The 20063-nt window shown below is 36.8% G+C and overlaps 1 protein-coding gene across 3 annotated transcripts in view; it reads right to left on the bottom strand.

Annotated features, from left to right (window-relative positions):
• Positions 1-2107: 2107 nt before the first annotated feature.
• Positions 2108-20063, bottom strand: part of LOC105470138 (PDZ domain containing ring finger 4) — a 418303-nt gene continuing 400347 nt past the window's right edge. For 2 of the 3 annotated variants that reach the window (XM_011721912.3, XM_011721913.3), the window contains 3 exons: positions 15089-15190; positions 10824-10940; positions 2109-6463 (listed from right to left, as the gene is read on the bottom strand). In XM_011721912.3, the coding sequence (XP_011720214.3) occupies positions 4940-6463; positions 10824-10940; positions 15089-15190 (1743 nt within the window). In that variant the 3' untranslated portion in view covers positions 2109-4939. Of the gene's footprint in view, positions 6464-10823; positions 10941-15088; positions 15191-20063 lie in introns of all 3 variants that reach the window. The other variant, XM_011721911.3, reaches the window with a different exon arrangement.

Here is a 20063-nt window from a genome sequence, read left to right on the forward strand (position 1 = left end):
ACTGAAATTTTGAAACCATGGCTTGCATAGTTACAGGAATGAATGATTTGTTTTATCTAAATTTTATATCCTTTAGAGGATATTCAGAGACTTTGGACTACTTCCAAAGACATACATTTCAGAAAATAATAAAATAATACTCAAGAGAAGATGAAAACTTCAGACAAGTGGGAAATAATTTGCTGGGAAAATGGTTTTTATAACTTTTTTTTTCAGAAAAAGTGAATTCATTGATGAGCCTGTTACAGTGTTCAACTTAGAAAATCAGTAGAAATTATTTGATAATATGTATATAATATTAACAATACATTAATAGAAATAAGAATGTAGTGGAAATTAATTAATGATAGAAAATAAATTAATAGAATAGAAAATTTAACTAACTTTTAATGAAAATTTAAATAATACTGGCTGGCCATGGTGGCTCATGCCTGTAATATCAGCACTTTGGGAGGCCCAGGTGGGAAGATTGTTTGAGGCCAATCAAATTGGTTCAAGACCAGCCTGGGCAACACAGTGAGAGCCATATCTCTACAAAAAATAAAAAAATTTAGTCAGGTATGGTGGCATACGCCTATATTCCCAACTACTCAGGGTGTTGAGTCAGGAAGATCATGTAAGCCTGAGTCTGAGGTTGCAGTGAGCTATGATTGCACCACTGCACTCCAGCCTGGGCAACAGAGCGAGACCCTGTCTCTAAAAAATTAATACAAAAATGTTAGTTTGAAGGAGCACCAAATTACTCATCTACTCAAGGCAGGTTTCTCAAGGTCTGAGTTGGAAGTCCTCTTGAAGAGAAGTAGGAGGTCAGATGGAAAAATAGTTTGAGTTTAAATGATGGAAATCCTAAAATGACCATCTTACGTTCTCAGCTTTTGTCTGATATTTAGGAAAAGACCTTTGAAGGTACCTGAGCACAATGAGGAAAGTGATTTTTAGGAGGGCAAGTGTTGTGGCTATATATAGGTAGGCAGGAAAGGGGTACAGGGAGAAAAGTCAAGGACCTGTTGAAGTAATTAGGCATGAGACAGTGACCATCTAGCCTATCGGTGATTGAAGCCCATTAGAAACAATCTGACACACTTTGAAGAGAAATTAACAATGCTTTTCATTGTGGCTGACCAGCTAAATGAGAAATCCAAGAAGGCTCAGGTGATAAGCATGAGAGACTAGGGGAACAGTGATACCGTGACAAAATGAGGAATTTGAAGCTTAGAGGAGATGCTCATTGGAGGGATAGACAGACGAGTTTAGGTGGCAGATTGACACATGGCAAAAAGATATGGATTAATTCAATATGTAGGTGGAAAGGCTATGTTAGAGGAGGCTTTCCCTCACCCACAATATGTATTCATAAAGAGACAGTCTGCACAAAATATGATGCCAATAATAGGTTTCTTCATGGCACACAATGAAGAAATACCCATTGAACATACATTGCTTTCTGCCCCCTTATGTCCTTCACATATGGATCTGTGGACCTAGAAAAAACTGAGGTATGTCTTAAACAACAAAGAATTTATTTGAGCTAAATTTGAGCCACTGCAGCCTAGGAAATGCTTCCAAGTTACTTTGCGAAGTGCCCTGGAGAACAAAAGAGATGCTGGAGCTTTTAAAGAAAAAAGGATGAATCAGGAGAGGGGGAGATTACAAAAGTTGTTTTTCAACTGCTACAGTTGGTGTGATTGTATCTAAAGGGACTGGTTTTAACAGTTAAAAAGGCCACCTGTGGTAAGGGACCTTCCAGAGCTCAGCAGGAAGCAGTCAGCAGATGCTTTGGCCATTGTTCAGCCAGGAAGTTGTGACCTCCATCCACAGCCTGCCTGAGGTTCAAGCTAAAATGGCCTCCTGGCTCCATTTTAGATTCTTTGATTAACCCGTTGTCATTTTCCTTCATCAGATCCTAACACCAATTTCTGTCACATCTTGAGTATAAAAAGCAATAATAAATATGAAATTTCATAAGCCCAAGTAAAATATTTCCCCTCTTTACATTCACATATTTCTTCTGAGCTGAAATAAAATATCCCACATATAACCAATTATTTTTCTTTGCTGGGCAACAGATTTATTATTCGTTTACTAAAAAAAGTTTAGCACAAAGATATATTATGTAGAAAGATAAAGCATGACACTTTTTATATTTTCGTTGATTTTTGAAAAAGAGACATTTCTGGTAGAACTACATAAACACAGACATGAAAAACACCAACATCACATTTTTAAACAATTGGCAAGCACATTGGGCCTTAATAAAAATAAAATTAAACTGGTAATTTTGGAAACTGCATACTGTGATATGTGCACATGTTTCTTCTGGAAAAATCTACAAAGTTGGTTCCAAATGAAGATTACCTATTGGAGTAATTCAAAGGCAAGGAATATTTAAACCTAGTTGTTTCAAGAGGAGAAACAGTAACGGCAGCCATTAGATCTGGAAAGAACTGAGCACTTAAGATAGGCATTCTTATCTGATTCAAAAGTTAACTCTAGGTACTCAAAAGTTAGCTCTCTAGGTGCTCTGGGAGCAGTCTTATTCATTGAATTAACAATAGCTCGTATTAGAAGTGATGAAATTTTCAGTTGCCTTAGGTTGCTATTACTATCACTATCTTAAAGTCTTTGAGTCCAGCTTTTCATTATATATAAATAAGATTAGTTTCTTTTCATCTGTGTGATAGCCCTTCAAAAGAAAAGAACTTGAAAAGGTAGAAAAGCAAGGAAAACAGTAACAAAAGGACCAGTATGTGGAAGAGAGAGATAAATGCATAAAAAAATTTAGCTCAACTAAAATTCATTATTATTCAAATGGCATCCTGCCAGCTCACAAAGACAGAGGGGGATCATGAGGGCTTTCCTCTATGAACTTCAAATCTATGCAGGAAGACAGTAAGTTCTATGTATGTAATTCAATAACAAAAGAATACAATTTCCAAGGTGAAGCAATAGGCATGATAGTATATGCCCAATAGCTGAGAAAGTCTGATGTCATTAAAAGAGGCTCCAAAAAGGAAATATATGTGATCCCATGCCAAGGGAGGTGTAGGATTTGTCACAGAAACCCCAGACAGGACGATAGCATAGGATAACCTGGGGGAAATGATTAGGCTGCTAAGGAGTCAGGAGTAACTCAGAGAAGATGTAAAGAGGAAGAGCAATAGGCAAGGCCCACAAGTTAATGGAGGGCCTTGAATAGAGGACAGAGGCATAGGAGTCTGATTCTAGAGCTCCTAGGAAGCCACTGTAGGTTTTTAAACAGGAAAGTAGCTTCAGAAGTAAGCAGATGTTGTGTATCCATTACATTAAAACAATCTGCTGAGTTGAATGAAAATTTGATCAAACTCATGTTTGGATGTACATAGTTTGATCTGGTCTTTCACTTTGGAGGTATGATGATGGACATGCAATATGGTTCAGATATTTATATGGTGAAAAGTTAGGATTTAAAAAGTTTAGTCATCTAATAATCTTACCTTTTAATAAACTGACATATGAAGCATTTATACTTGACTATGCTGAGATTTTTGCAAATATGGTTCCCTAAAATTATTTATAAATTATTAAAATTTGTTTATCAACTAAATAAATGCACATAGTACTATGGACTGAATTGTGTTCCTCCAAAATTCAGATGTTGAAACTCTACCCCCCAGTATATTTGACCTTGACTCAAAGTCTTCAGAACCATGAGAAATTGATGCCCTGCACAGTGGTTCACACCTGTAATCTCAGCACTTTGGAAGGCCTCAGTGGAAGGATCGCATGAATCCAGGTATTTGAGACTAGCCTGGCAATAAAGTGAGATCTATGAGAAATAAATTCCTGTTGTTTAAGTATGGCATTATGTTATGATAGCCAGAGCAGACTAACATACATTGCAGCATTATAAACAATCTCAGACACTTCACTGATACTCTCTCTCCAAGACATTCTCTAAATTTTTCTTGGCTTTACCTTAAAAGTGGGTGGCAGGCAAGGGGAACGTGAACTAATGGCTACTGGATGTTGAATTAGCACCTGTTACATGCCGTACATATATTATTGAATTTAATCCTGGTAGGCATATGTGACACAGTGATCTATAGGGAATGTTTCAATACAACTTTATTGGAAACAAGTGATAGAAAATGTGCACATTTTATAATCCACAATTAGGAGTCTTCTAAGTAGTATACACATATAACGAATTTATAACTGTTAACCACAGTGGACAATGAAAATAAAACACTCCTTGATAACTTTTCTGAAGGATAATCAATAATTTATTTCTCTTTAATTGTCACAATTACCACGATTATCTAGCTACATGACCAATGTCACTACATATCACAGGAAGATTGTCCACCTACACTTTACTGAGACAAAGACAATGGCCATTTTTGTGTTAAATGTACAACGAGATGTTAACACCATTTATATGTTAAATGCACAATGGGATGTTAAAAAGCAGTGGCTTTTGTGTGTAAGACAAGATGTGGCACATGATTTATTACAAACAGGTTTGATTTCAAACATATTATGCCAAGAAACAAGCATAGAAATGTTTTGGCATTAAGTTGTTATTAAAGTAGAAAATAAGTAAACTAGAGAAATAAATCCAGATTTTCACTTACATTAGATACATTGAAGTAGGAAATTAATGGGCTCCTCAGTATTTTTGTGCAAGTTTTTTTTTGTTTTCTTTCCTTTTGTTTTTGATTTTTTTAATAAACGAGTAATATGAATATATCACAAGTAAAAGAAAGATCTCAGCCAAAACGAAGGTACCAGTATATGAAAAACAAATGAAAATTTACCAGGTATTTTTTGCTTACAAAAAATTTAAACTATAAAGAGTCACAAAATATATATAAAAACGCCACATTGAACGAGGCAATCATACTCTACCGAAACTGGTAGCATCCTCTGAAAATCAGTCACATGCATTCCATTCATTCGGTCATACAGTGGTCACCGACAAGAAGGCATTATGGACTCTTGTGCCATCTGGAGACTTGGCCCCATGGGTCATCAGTTCTTGGATTGTCATCCAGTTGTCCAAAATTTTCTTGTTTCTCTTCTTCATCATCTTTTTGTGACTCAGTTCAATGATATTGATCTCCTTCTTGCCCTCACTGCCACTCTGAGGGCTCTCCTTGAGACACTCTAACCGGCTGCGCATCATGAACTCACGGCGGCGGCGCTGCTCTTTGGCCCTAAGCAGGTGCTGCTTTCTCTCCTCTTTGCTCCAGTAGCGCCCCATTTTCATCTCGCTCATGGTGTCATCGTCTGTGGTCATGCCACTCCGCTCCTCCTTGATCTTTAAGGCACGTTCCTTCAGGATGCGGTCTCGCACGGGTCTCTTTGTGATGTACCGTGTCCCGTCGCTCCTAATTTTCACCTTCCATTCCATCTTGGGCTCTGAACACTTCTGAGACTCCTTGCACATGCTCACCAAACTGAGCTGACTCTGAGCATACTCGACGGCAGATTTCTGTTGAATTAACTGCATGTAGCTTTGATAATGCCGGGCGTGTGCTGGGATGTTTGCATATCTATATGAGGAGCTGTGGTAAGGAGAGAGGTAAGGGATGTGTTCGCTGTCTGCCTTCTCTTGATCAGGAAGCTTGCTGCCTTCCAAAATCTCCTTGCTTTCAGCGCTACAGCCTTGCTCAGTGGTTTTGGCTTTGGTGGAGGTCGACTCTTTACTGCTCTGTCCGGAAGAGGACTGGGTGGCTGCCATTGTGCTTCTCAGGTTTTTCTTATTGGTGAGGTTGATCATCCTTGGAAGGGAACTGTCAGGGGAACGGTCTACGGTGAGCGGAGTACTTCTGCAGCTCTCAGCTGTGTTGTAAGCACTAGAACTGTCCTTGTCAGACTTTTCTGGATGCTCCATGATGTCGTCCAGCTTTCCCCTTTGCAGATCTATGCTGGTGTTGTAATTCCGGAATCCTCCATCATGCAATGTCCAGATGTCTCCATACTGGTCTGTCACTTGCTGGAGCCTGTGAGCTTGCATGATATTCTGACACTCAAGCTCAATGTTTCTCAGCTCTTCATTAAGCAACTGTAGCTCATGCTCCACTCCCTCTTGCTCCCCTTGATTGCATTCAATTGTGCTGCTCGAGTAATACAGGTCATACTCTCCATGATTTCGAATCTTGCATTTGAGCTCCAAGAGCTGCCTGAATCTTTCACAGTCCTCATCTTGGTTGCCAACGCAGTCTGAGTCAATGTATTCACCAGACACGAGGCTCTCATTGTACTGAAGTTCAACACTTCCTAGAGTGTCTTGGCTCTGCCCCAGGTCTCTCTTGCTCTTCAAAGATGTGCTATTGGGGTCCTCAGCTGCATTCTCCTGCTCTGAGCTCTCATCATTTCGCAAGCTTTCATCTGTACGTCCTACTCCACTGTCCTTCTCATGGTTGTTGGATGAGGATGTTGCAGTGTCTGTTGTGCCTTCTTCTTCTTCTTGCTTTTTTGGCTAAGAAAATGATGTGAACAAAGAAAATGAAAGAACAAAGAAAATTAATTAGTTTGGAAGACATTGGTTATTAAAAATCTTGCTTGAAAACCAATGTTTCTTGCAAAGTTGCATCTCCTAGAAAATTGCTCTAATTTAAGGTCCATCACAATTTTAGAAATAAAGGAAATTAGCTCATGACAGCTTTTTATACAAGAAATGAAGAAAACAAAAGCTGCTTGAATATGGCTATGATATTCACTTGGATATAAATAAGACAGGATACATTCAAATAAGTGATTCTTTAGGTTTTCTCTTACTTGGGAAACTTGGGGGGTGAAGGTGGCTTAGTAATGTATCACTGGCTTAGTAATATGCTGACAATGGGTAAGCCAAACATCACAGAGATTTAGGAATAAGTTAACATTATGTACTGGAGTCTAGGACATTGCTGTCTGTAGGGGAGGATGCTCAATCCCAGATGGATTCAGGTTATTAGTGACAGATTCGGGTGATTAATGACAGAGGCAAAGCTTCATCTTCCAGTGCCAGAATTTCTTATATGTCCAGGATGCCATATTCTTGAATACATGGGCTATGACCTCAGTGCACTCTAAATCATGTTTCTCAAAAGCAACAACAATGTCTTAGGACTCATTTGGGTTGTATAAGATTTTTCTACTCTTAACCAGGGATTTTTTTTCAAAGATAAGTTTTAGTCTATTAATAATAAAAATTCAGTCCCAGGAAAATTTGAACAGCACAGATTGCCAAACATGGGCATAATATCAAATAATTTTTGACATATATATCACATATATGTATATATGTATCCATGTATGTTTATGTAGAGTGTGTGTGTGTGTGTGTGTGTGTGTATGAGTGAGAGAGAGAGAGAGACTCTGGTAATTTTTGGCTTTCATGTAAAACAATTAACTGTAATTGTCCTAATAAGATGCATGTGTTGTTCTTTCTCTGGGAATATTGTGAAGTTACTTTCACCTCTATCAGTCATCACATGATAATCTATAAGGCAGTTTCTAGATTATATCTGACTCATGCCTAAGTTTATTCACTAGATAGATAGATAGATAGTTAGATGGATAGATAGATAGATAGATGGATAGATAGATAGATAGATAGATAGATAGATAGATAGATAGTAGATATAGCTAGCTCCATCCCTCTAGCAGATGTAATTACATAATTAAATATAATCAAGCAAACAGCTAGTGCTAAATAAGGATGGAACAGGTGATAAAAGGTATTCTAAAAGAAGTCTAAAAGGTATCTCTAGATAATCGTTATTTTGTTCCACAAAAGTAATGGCAGAAAAAAAGTAACATAAATTGAAGAGGCAAGAACATAACCATGTATCAGTATCAGTTTATTTTATGACTCTCAATCTTTCCCTGGAATATGTTCCTTCATTTGTTGAAAACACACTGAGATTTATCTTACTTGTCTTGTTGATTAAAAAAATTATAATAAGTAACTGTAACTAACAATGGAAAGCTTGCTGCATCCCTAGGCTGTGACTTACAAGGTGACAATAGTATTTAATATGGCAATGTCTGTATACTATACCATATAACTCTCAAAGGATGTTATTGATACTGGGCAGTTGAATTTATATATCATGTTATTTATAATTATATTTTTCTAATATCTTGTCATGAGCTGAAAAATACAAGAAGACTAGTAATTTTTTTCTTATTTCACATGCAGATGAAATAATAATGACAAATTACGCTATTGGAGATGTTGCACAATGTAACAGCATTCATAAGACCAAGAATACTATGTAAAATGAAACTTTCCATAAAGTAGGTTCACATATGGGTACGTATTTTATTTTTTCAATTGAATTTTCCCTTTTCTTTGTTATTGGTCTATGAACAACTGTGAAAATAAAAACAGTTTTCCATTCTCAAACCTAGAATTCCTAGTTTCTAATGCAATGTTACCCTATCATTTATCATTTCCCTATGGAATTATTATAGTGACACGCAATGTTTCTATCTAGACATTTCTAATGTAGTATTATTGTTTATAAGGGCAAAGGATTTTTAAAGGTTTCTGTACTTCTCATCATTTTTTTCATTTCATGGTGAAGAAAAATTTCCACACAATGAGAATCTAACCTCAGGGACATCTAGTGTTACCTCACAAGACCTAACATTTGCATTACCTCTGATGAGTAGGCAGCATTTGACACCGTATCACTTTTCCTGGACAGGATTTCTCCCTGCTTGCCTTATTCCAACATCCTCCTGTCAATTCAGTATCAGGTCACATTTTGTATCTAAGAAAAAAAAAGGCCTGGAGCAAGGACTTTCTTGTTTGTAACCAGCAGCTGCCACCAAAAATATCTTTATTTGTGGCCAGTGTTGAAGTTATACATAAAAATTTTAATCTGTCCTATCTATATTGAAAGGCAGTTACCAGAGTAGCGATATTACTTGTGAGCATGAACTTCTGTTTGTGGAGTGGCCAAACTCCATATGATGAGCAAATGAGTATATCACATATGACTATGTTGATGCTATACTGTGTAATCTAATTATGTATTTAATATGTGGACATGTGTACACACATACACATTTCTGTTATGGGATGTTAGCAAGCTGAATATTTCATTATTCAGCGTGGTAAAGTGATAGAATGTTTGTGCTGCATGTTTCTAAGCCTGTCAAGATTTTCAAAAAAATTATCATCTTTTAAGATGTGTTAAGAGTTAATGTTGAGGCCAGGTGCAGTGGCTCATTCCTGTAATCCCAGCACTTTGGGAGGCCGATGCTTGTGGAGCACTTGAGGTCAGGAGTTCGAGACCAGCCTGGTCAACATGGTGAAACCCCATCTCTACTAAAATTACAAAAATTAGTTGGGTGTGGTGGCAGGCCCCTGTAATCCCGGCACTTTCAGAAGCTGAGGTTGGTGAAGCACTTGAGGTCAGGAGTTCAAGACCAGCCTGATCAATTTGGTAAAACCCCATCTCTACTAAAAATACAAAAATTCGCTGAGCATGATGGCATGCACCTGTAGTTGCAGCTACTCAGGAGGCTGAGGCAGAAGAATCACTTGAGCCCAGGAGGCAGTTGCAGTGAGCTGAGATTGTGTCCCTGCACTCCAGCCTGGGCGACAGAGCGAGACTCTATCTTTAAAAAGAAAAGAAAGAGGCTGGGCGCAGTGGCTCATGCCTGTAATCCCAGCACTTTGGGAGGCCGAGGAAGGTGGATCACGAGGTCAGAGTTTGAGACCAGTCTGACCAATATGGTGAAACCACGTCTCTATTAAAAATACAAAAATTAGCTGGGCATGGTGGTCCCTATAATCCCAGCTACTCAGGAGGCTGAGGCAGGAGAATCAATTGAACCCGGAAGGTGGAGGTTCCAGTGAGCCAAGATTGTGCCACCGCACTACAGCCTGAGTGACGGAGCAAGATTCCATCTTAAAAAAAAAAAAATGTGTATATATATATATATATATATATATATATATATATATATATATAATACATATAATAATAATAATGTTGAGAATACGAAGATAATTAAACAAATCTGTAAACTGAAAACAAAATTATATCAGGCAGATAAATGACATGAGTGTAACATAAAAAATCTAGAATATATTGAGCTTGTTTTTGTAAAATGGGAAAACGACAATAAAAATAATATAATAATCACACTGTGATCTTTCACTTATTATGAATTTTCTCAGTTTCAAACGGGGTGCTTGGAGTATATTAGGCGTTCAAAGTTTTTAGTTGAATGAATATGTGACTTCAAGGCAAAAATGTCAATAATCTCAAACTATGCTATGAGAAATGTTGCACAAGTTATGCTATGGGAAATGTGTCAACAGCAGCCATAAGACCAAGGATAATCTCTATGATTATTCAGAATATACAGGTGTAATCACGCCATCCAGTACGCAAATAAAACTGATGGTTTACATCACGTCATCTTCATCCTATAGTGATAGCCTAAGTATTCAAATAGATACATTAATATTTTAAAGTAAAAAAAAATTACTTGTTGGGGAGGCTACCTCAGTTTGTTTTCAGCTGGCATATTGAGAGGCAACACACATTTTTTACTCTGAAATTTCTGCAGTGAGTTTGAAGTAGTGCCTGGGTCAACATTTGAATACTACTGTACTGTATTCACAATGGTCCCCAAGCTTCCCAAACTGGAAATGGAAAATCATTTTATTTATTCCCTCTGCTTCATTTGAGATGACCATTTGCTCTAAAAAATTACCATGACAGAGATGTTTGATTAAACCCTTTGATTTTGTTTTCATCTCCATTTATGGTTACACATTAAAAAAGAACAAGCAACATCTCAAATCATGTAGTTCAAATTGTTGGCCCTACCTGCTCCACCTCATTGGCAGTGGGCTGCATTGCTTCACTATGCTCTTCTTCCAACATCTCCAAGTTTAACTCCTCTAAGAATTCATTCCTTTCATCTTCCAGCCAGCCTTCATCTAGCTGCAAAAGAATACATTAGTACATTATATCATGTTAGTGAGAACTCATGGTAAAATAGAGTAAACTTAAATGGCCGGTGCCCGACGAGTTCCTTTTATCATAATGATTCTCTTCAGAATACCAGCCTCCCATGGTTCACCTTTCAGAAAGAAGAAAAGGTGATAAAAAAAAAAAAATTGGACTCTTATGCCTTTTATCCTTTCCTGAAACAGGGCTACAGATTTTCTCTCATAACCAAGTAAATCTCACAGCACAGAACATTACCTTCTTTCAAAATGTATGAAAAGCATCCTGCATAATCCACAGCTGTCATGCTCATTACCTCCAAGAGTCCCGTGTTAAAAGGACTGCCATGCTACTAATAGGGCTATGAGACAATTGGGCTTTTTTCTTTAACAACAACCCCCAACGAGACTGCATACAAAGTGCCCCGCATACGCTCATGCTATCCTCATCCTGCTTTTTTCTTTTTAGGTGGGCTCCCATATTAACAAGATGGCTGCTTGCCACAAAAGAATCTACAGACAACATTTATTTTGTCTGTAAAGGAAGGAAAATTCTAAGTTATTCTTCTCAAAAAAAAAAAAAAAAAAAGGAAAGGAAAGCAATGTCACTCCATGTCTATTTTAATTCGTTTTCAAGCCCAATTTTATAGGAAAAGCACCACAGTGGATGTGACATTTAAGGGTGGTGGAGTGGTGTGGGGCGTGCAGGGTTTTGTTTATGGGTGCTGAAAACAAGTATTCTTGGAGGACTCTTAACGCAAATTAAACTGAACAAATCCCTTCGGCTTTTCAATACAAAGTGAAGTGGAAAACTAGTGGTTACCTGGCTAATATGATCAATGTTGACAGTACAGATAATTTGCCTCAAAGTGGATTTTTGGAGCTGGATTACATAAATTAGCTGTCTATGCTGATTAAATTAGCTGGATTATTGTCAAAACTCTGCATCACTCTGTACAAAGAAATAGCAGCATTCTAGTGAGCAAACATGGATAATAGTTTGAGATATTTTCACCACCAGTGAACTGGCAAAATAAGCTTTTAAACATAACTGGACTTCTACAACTTAAAAACAAACTAGAAAGGACATTAAGCTGCACCAAAAGAGGCATTAGCATATATGTATCATCTTTATTAATATGCAGGCAAATCATGGATTTTATAATATCTATTAAAGGCCATGTAGAACTTCAATGACCTCAAATTTAACTGGGGCCCAAAGTGCTGGCACATTTGTTCATCCTCATTTATCTTAATGTGGCCTGAATAAGTTGATCAAATGCCTTTGACTTTGATATGCAGATGAGCTATGATAATTATGCCAACTAAAAATGTAAATTCGGTCCAATTGATAATTGTTCAAATTTTACATTCTTTAATCTTTTTCAAGTATCATAAAGCTACAAATGCCAGACCTCATAAAAAATTACTTAAAATGGGGAGTGCTTACTTTTCTCAAACACATCAAGGAATTTTTCTTCAGGTCAAAATAAAGTATTTTCTGACACTGATATAGTGAATGATGAAACAGAGTTTTTTGAGGATTAAATGAAGTGGTGGGGAAAATAAAGAGAAAATGGTCAAAATTAATGATTTCCCGTAGCTCTTTTCTCATTGAGTAATCCAGTAGATTTCTGAGTTGCCAGCCATAGTCATTATATGTCTGTTTTGATAAGGCTTTCTTTTAGGCTGGAGGTGCACACAGCCCAATTAGCAAAGGGAGATTCTTCTTGCTCACTTCCTTCCTCTCTCCTATTTCCCCCTTTCTACCTAGCTGTGCATTCACTACAGTCTGAGTCTAATGTAATGGCAGAGACAGACATCTCCCTTGAGCTGAGATGTGGGAAAAGAGGGATAGTCATTACTAAGAGTGGGGATCTATCTGCACCAAAGGGGGCCACATGTGGCATTTCAGAGACAGGAACAACCTACACTGTCTCAAAGGTATGGCTACAAGTTCTTATGAGAATCCTCTCTGCCCCAGTGTCTTGCGGGAAATAGGACAGAAAAGCAATATCTTTAATGGTCTCTGGAAGAAAATGGGCAGAAAATGAAAGAGAGTTGACAGGAAATGAGGAAAATGAGTTATTTAAAAATATTGCACAGATGCACAATACTGCCCCTAGCAACTCTGTAGATCATTTCCAAGAATCTAGAGAGTATTTGAAACATTAAAAATTAAAAAAAAAGCTAGAAAAAGCACACAAAAAGCTTCCACATTCTCCCTGAATAAAATATACATGCAACAAAAACAAAACAAAACCAAACCAATAATGAGATACAATGAGTTCAATGGAAAAATATGGGTGATATAAAAACAAGATTTTTTTAGTGTTTTTTTTTGCCACTTTATAGCATGCACTGATCAAATTACATTTTTAAAGTATGGTCTTAAAATGTATTTCTTTTCCTGATTTCCCTGGAAATCTGTTTTTTTTTTTTTTTCTATAGGCAATTAGCTTCCTTCCAGTGGCATGAAGGTTTCTTCAGGATCAAGGGGTTAATGCAGATCGTAATTTTGACAGGCAGGACAGCATCCTATGGAGTCAGACAACCATCTTTCATCAAGTGTGGAAAGGGAAATCTCATTTGAAATTTCCTCCTTCAGCATTGACTCTTTTGGAGGAAAAGTTCAGAAGTGTAGCCAGATATTCAGATTTTCCACTGGTTCTACCCAGCGTTTGTATTCCATCAAAGATTAACAGGATCTGGTCTTATGTCATTAATTTCTATTATTTCTACAGCCCATTATGGCCACTATGTGGCATAGTTTAAGGAAATGCTTAGTTCTAAATTAATGACGTTCTCTAGCAGTTACATGGAAAGGGCAGGGAAATCACATTATAACATAAAAATATCTTCTCTACAATAGAGATGGCAACTTCAATTTATCATAAATTTCACTAATGTGCATTTATCCCCTTTAATATGTTCTTTTTTGAAGAAAATGGGAGCAGTGAGATAACTGGGTTGAGAGATTTCCAGATAATTGGTATAATTTCATATGCATTTAAAAATTCGCTCCCATATAGGCAGTGTGGGGGTTGTGTGGGCTTGTTTCCCCACTCCTAAGACCTCAGGTGTGTAAGTTTACTCTGACCCAGACTATGGCAAACTTTATGGGAACCATTTAGAATGGGCAAGGGCATAAAGGAAATATATGCGGAAAGGGTGATCCTTTATAACCACTATATTCAAGTCAGGATTCAGTCTGACACTGAAATACACTTACTCAATGTAATTTATAGATAGTATGTAGTTACTGAGTCTGAAAAATATCAGATCAATAACCAAGGAGACAAATGGCAATATAACTAACTTTACTCAAACTACTGACAGATGGATAGACTGGTGACAATGTATTGTCCCTTCTGCCTTGTGGTGAGAGATAAAAAGGATATAAAAGGAAGCCCCAATGGTACTTTTCTTCCACCATTACCTTTCCTTTACTTTCATGACATCTTCTTCCATAAAGATCTAAAAAATTTATTTAGAAGCTATCAGTTTGTTTTTGGCTGGACAATTGTTTTGGTCACACTAAACTTGGAAAAAATTCATTTAATATACATGGAACCAGATCATGCTATACAAGACATTTGAATTGATAAAGTTATTTGAAAAAGATTTAAGTTGATGACTAGGTAGGCTAGTGTTTCTCTCATGGAGATTCTTCCAAGAGACCTTCATATGCCATTTAAATATTTTCAGACGGAAACCTAAAGCAAGGATTCACACAGAATTAAAAGGATCTATACAGCCATTTTTCATTTGAGTATTTATTTAAGTAACTGGAAAATTGAAGGAGAGAATCACAATTCAATTTGGTATGCTTTTCCCCTCTTAAAAGGGATATTTAGCTGCCATTCTATGGAGCAATATAAGGAAGTCTTTAATGTATAATATTTTTGACAAGTTAGGAAAGATCAGTCTTCACTGTATTTTGTATACCTTAATTGCTTTCATATGTATGTTAAAAATTCGCTCCCACATAGGCCATCTGGTGGATTATGTGGGGAGAGATAACCATGATAATGATTTAATAGAGAATAGCAGATAATGAATATAAATTCATTCACGAATTTACACTCAGTGAATTCAATGAATATAAAGTTCAGTCTCAAGACTTTTGATCTCTGTTCTGACCTGAATCTCTGGCCTTGCAACAAGCAGCACGATTCTCTTACACTCATCGTTAGACAGCAAGGCCACGGCTTCTTCTCGATTCTGGACATCTTCCCCATTTATCTAGTAAACAAATGAGAGTGGCACATTAGTTTCCATTTCCACAATGCTGCACACAATAAATGGCAAATATCAGCTCATTTATGGTAAATGTATGGACAATGAAGCTCACACAATGGGCTCATCTTCAGCCCCTCAGCACAAAGTGCCTTCACTCAATTACGCGCTTACTGTAAGAGCCATATCGATCCCTGAAGGATGGCGGACATCAGAGGAAGCAGTTATGTTCATAAATGTCCAACCTGCGCCCTGGCAACATACATCTAGCAACACAATTAACCAGCTCCTGACAGGTGACGTTCATCTTTCTTCGCTCAGAGTAATGGAAGTGTCACTCTGAGATAATAGTGCTGGGGGAAGAAGGACTGGCGATACCACAACTGAAATCCGTCATCCTGCACGCTCGCCGCGAGCCAATTAGAGAGCTGCAGTATTATCTCTCACCAGGCAATGCTCCCAGGCCACTGCTGATTGCATTTTTATTTAATCATTTCATATTTGTGTGTGGGGGTCTGACTCAGTTGCCCAAACATCATCGTCAGGATAAATCTCAGTGTTTAACTGATCAAAGTAAAGTAACATTCTCATCAATACTCCACTTCCCTTCTAATATTTATCCATTTCCTAAAGCATAAAACTAACGAAATATCTTCAGACTCATCTTTTAAATAACTTTTAACAATTTTTAAAAAATTAACATAGAGTAAAATTGAATTTTTAAAGTAATGATGAGTGAAAGAAACCAAGCTTGAGTAAACTTTAGATTTCATGGAAAAGATTCCAGTGGCATTAGAAATAGATCTTCTTACTTTTTCTAAGTTCTAAAGAAAGAGTAAATGAGATTTGTAAAGTTTATTTTTTTAAACCACATTTTCATGTGCAAATATATTTAGCTCTTAATTGACAAAACATTTTCCTTTGGATATTTAATGATTATTTTCTTTTATTGATTACTAACTCCATAGAGACAATAAGATTTTTGATCCATATATGTAATCAAATAATGTGGAAAGAATTTACAACTAAAGAGGTCAAGTAATTCTGTCTAAAATAGTATTAATTACTTGAATAAATTAAACAGATGGAAAATGTGGCAGCACTGACCATTCCTTTTTCAATAATTAATCTAATGTCTTTCACTAAGGACTTCTGCCTAAAAGCATAGAGTAGACTATTGAGGTTTTTCTCCTCATAGGTCTCTGGGTTTCTGGCTGATACATGAGGACAGACGTAATTATCTGAAAACAAGCCCAGGAATTTCAACTTTGGACCATAATAAATAATCCTTATTCCTACACTCTTATATGTATTTAGTGCAAGGAAAGCAGACAATGATAATAAAAAATATATATATGGGTACAAGTTGTGTTTTCTTACTCCAATCACTGTCATTTCTCACTTGTATACATAGAAAGGAAATTCAGTTGTTGTAAGTTTCACATGCATTCCCCATTTGTTTTTGCAATTCACAAATAAAATTCATTAAATTAGGAAACAGAAACTATGATTCCACAATGGGAAATAATGACTGGGAAGGATATGTCGTGGTTTGTCGTAAATACCTCTGAAAAAATATGTGTGTACTAACTCCAAGGCTTTTTTTCTCAAATAAAGATAAATTGGCAGTGGTGGATTCCACTATACCTCCCCTACCCTCTCTTAAGTGTAGTTTTAAAATAATGACTTTGCAGTATTTACTCTATTTGCACTTTGAGGGCTTATGTCTGTTTCATGGTAATTCTTAGTAATATATTTGTAATGCATCTATTTGTCTGTCAAATATGAACCTGTTTATTCATCTCTTCTCCACTACAGGCACATCTGATCCTGAGAGAATTCAATTGGGTGATCTTACACAGCTTACCTTCATCTTTTCTGTTTGAAATATACTTCTCACTTCTTTTTTTCCTAGTCTCCACTTGACTATATATATATATATATATATATGTGTGTGTGTGTGTGTGTGTGTGTGTATATATATATATATATATTTCCTCATTCTTCATCTGAATTTCACTTACCATTAATCTAAATAGTTATTCATGTTAGTCTAATGCTGCTATTATGTTTGCTATCTTAAAATGCATATAATAATAGTGCCTTGCCCAGAGGGTCTTTATAAGGATTACATGAGTTGATATAGGTAAAAATCTTAAATAGCACCTGGTACATAGAAAGTCTTCAATGTTGGCAAATATTACTGTTGATGTTATTGTTATTGTTGTTATTATTATCATAATTTATATTTTAATCCTTAGTAAAGACAAGTCTCTTTCATACTAAGTAAAGCAAATAGAGTGAAATTTATGGAAAGCAATTAAATGCATAGTAGTAAACATGGTTTTATTTTAAAAGATATCTACCTCATATGTATTTCTAACCCTTAGAGGACCATCAGGAGATAATGTGGTTGCTTGTCTTTTAGTTTCTTTATAGTTGGTATTCATCTCTCTCCCCTGAGAACTCATTATGACCAGAACTATGTTCTCTGGTCCTGGCAACAATTAGTTCTTATTTTGGGGCAACAGATCATTTCTTGCAGAAACACTTCTACCTTCAGGATCATACCTCAGATGAAATCACTGCCACAGAAACCTGACATTAAAATGTAATTTATTATTTCTTTTAGAAAATAAGTGCCACACTTTAGCCAACCACTTGATAGATGCTATTGTACTCAGGACATTAGTTTTATACCCAAACTGATACTGGGACAAGAAATGTAGCCATGGGTTTCAGCAAAGATACCTCTCAAGGAATGAAAAGAATTGAGGAACAGAATCAGATAGAGTTTTCCACCTTCGGTTGGTCTTGGTCCTGAAATAATGGCTTATAGTTACAGGATTGTTTGTGGGAATGCAGCCTGCTGTGCTGGGAAAATACCAGACAGACATGAAAGTGGAGGACCCAGCAATAAGGGAGGGAGACAGATGAGTAGTTATGTTACATAGCTTAATGGAGGACTTCCACTTTAGGAAAACAGAGGGAAAGAGAACCAAGGAAAAGACAGCAGGTAGGGTATTTTTTTTTTTTAACATAACTGTCTCATTTTCTGTACATCGCCATATGTAAATGTTAGTTTCAGAATGGATATTGCCTTGGCTAAGAAGAGATCTGTGGTACTTATATGGATAGATCTTTCAAAATCTCACTGTAGGCCCAATCTCCTGTATCTGTGTATGAGTGTGTTTTGTATGTGTGTGTGTAAAGTCCTAAAAGCTTAGAAATGAGATGTAATATAGCTTTTCTCTTCCATATACCAATATCTAGGTTTTTTCTATTATTGTACCAAAGGTAGGTGGGCAACTCAAATTCTTGACATTGAACCATCAATGGAATTTCTTAGGAAAACTCAAGAATCTTAGGCAATAAGAAAAGATTTATTTCAAATGTGTTTATATTTTACTATGGAGACAAAGGAGGTGATCAAAGTATGGAGACATAGATGTGGAAAGAACAGAAATAGTGGGGAAATATCCAAAGGGAAGAAAGTGAAAGAATAAGAGAACTAGGGTATTAGTTTGTTCTCACGCTGCAATAAGGAAATACCTGAGAATGGGTAATTTATAAAGGAAAGAGGATTAATTGGTTCACAGTTCTGCAAGGCTGGGGAGGCCTCAGGAAACTTACAATCATGGAAGAAGGCACCTCTTCACAGGGTGGCAGGAGAGAGAATGAGTGCCGAACAAAGGGTAAAAAAGTCCCTTATAAAACCGTCAGTTCTTGCAAGAACTCACTCACTATCACGAGAACAGCATGGGAGTAACTGTCCCCATGATTCAATTACCTACCACTGGGTCCCTCCCATGACACACAGAGATTATGGGAACTACAATTCAAGATGAGATTTGGGTGGGGACATAGCCAAACCATATCAACCAGTTTATGTGTAGAACAGAGAAATGAAGAGAGAGCCCATTAGAAGTCCTGTTGTTTCACTGTTTGAGTTCTTGTAAAGTTTTGTCAGGAAGTCATCCTTAGGAACATGATTGAGCTTTTGGCCAACATGAGATTAGGCTGCTTACATGGAATATTACAGGTTTACCATCCCAAGGAGAAAAGGAGAATATAGCATTGCCTCTTTGGAAACTCCTTGGAAAGCTGGTCACATATGTGGTCTTTTACTCTTGTTATCTGACTCAGAAATGCCATATTCAGCCCTGAAATTTTGTGAGAAAATGTCCTCTGATTAATTCCTGGAGACATTTGATATAAGTTCCTGGAAATGACACAGCAGACAGAACTGTGAAGGAAAGAAAAAGAAGAACTTTCCTTGCAAACTAAAAACACAGTAGAACCACAACTATTCTCAGGAAGTTGGTTTCTGGTTTCTCTTCTGCACAATCCCTACTGTATAACAATCCCCTTTGTGTGAGAGCACGTGTGTGTGTGTGTGTGTGTGTGAGTGAGATGTCACTGGGTGAGGTCACCTACAGACCCATAGTATGCTACATTAAGAAAAGTTTGGCTACACAATGAGGGCAGGGCCATTGACATACTTAGGTCAAATGAACAGAAAATTAAAATCACAGTTGCTCTTAAGGGATTCATTTAAATAAAAGCCATCCGAGAAACTTTAAGGATAAGAGGTAAATCCTCTGTTTTTCCCATTCTCATCTCTCTGGGAAAGGAGTCATTAACTGCTCATTACAGGGTATCCCATAATCTCCTCATCAACCATAAGGGAGCTATTTGTCTCTGGGTACAATTTTGTCAAAGTGTTACTTAATATAATTTCATAATCACCCTTAAGACTCTTTGTTTCCTATGTGTGCAGACAGAATTGTATTCTAGGTTTTTTTAGTGGGACATGTATTAAGTGTGACATGTTTGTCACAGAATATAAAGTAATCAGGCAGAAAACAGCACTTCAACA

The sequence above is a fragment of the Macaca nemestrina genome, chromosome 10 (assembly GCF_043159975.1).
Source record: "Macaca nemestrina isolate mMacNem1 chromosome 10, mMacNem.hap1, whole genome shotgun sequence".
Lineage (NCBI taxonomy): Eukaryota > Metazoa > Chordata > Mammalia > Primates > Cercopithecidae > Macaca > Macaca nemestrina.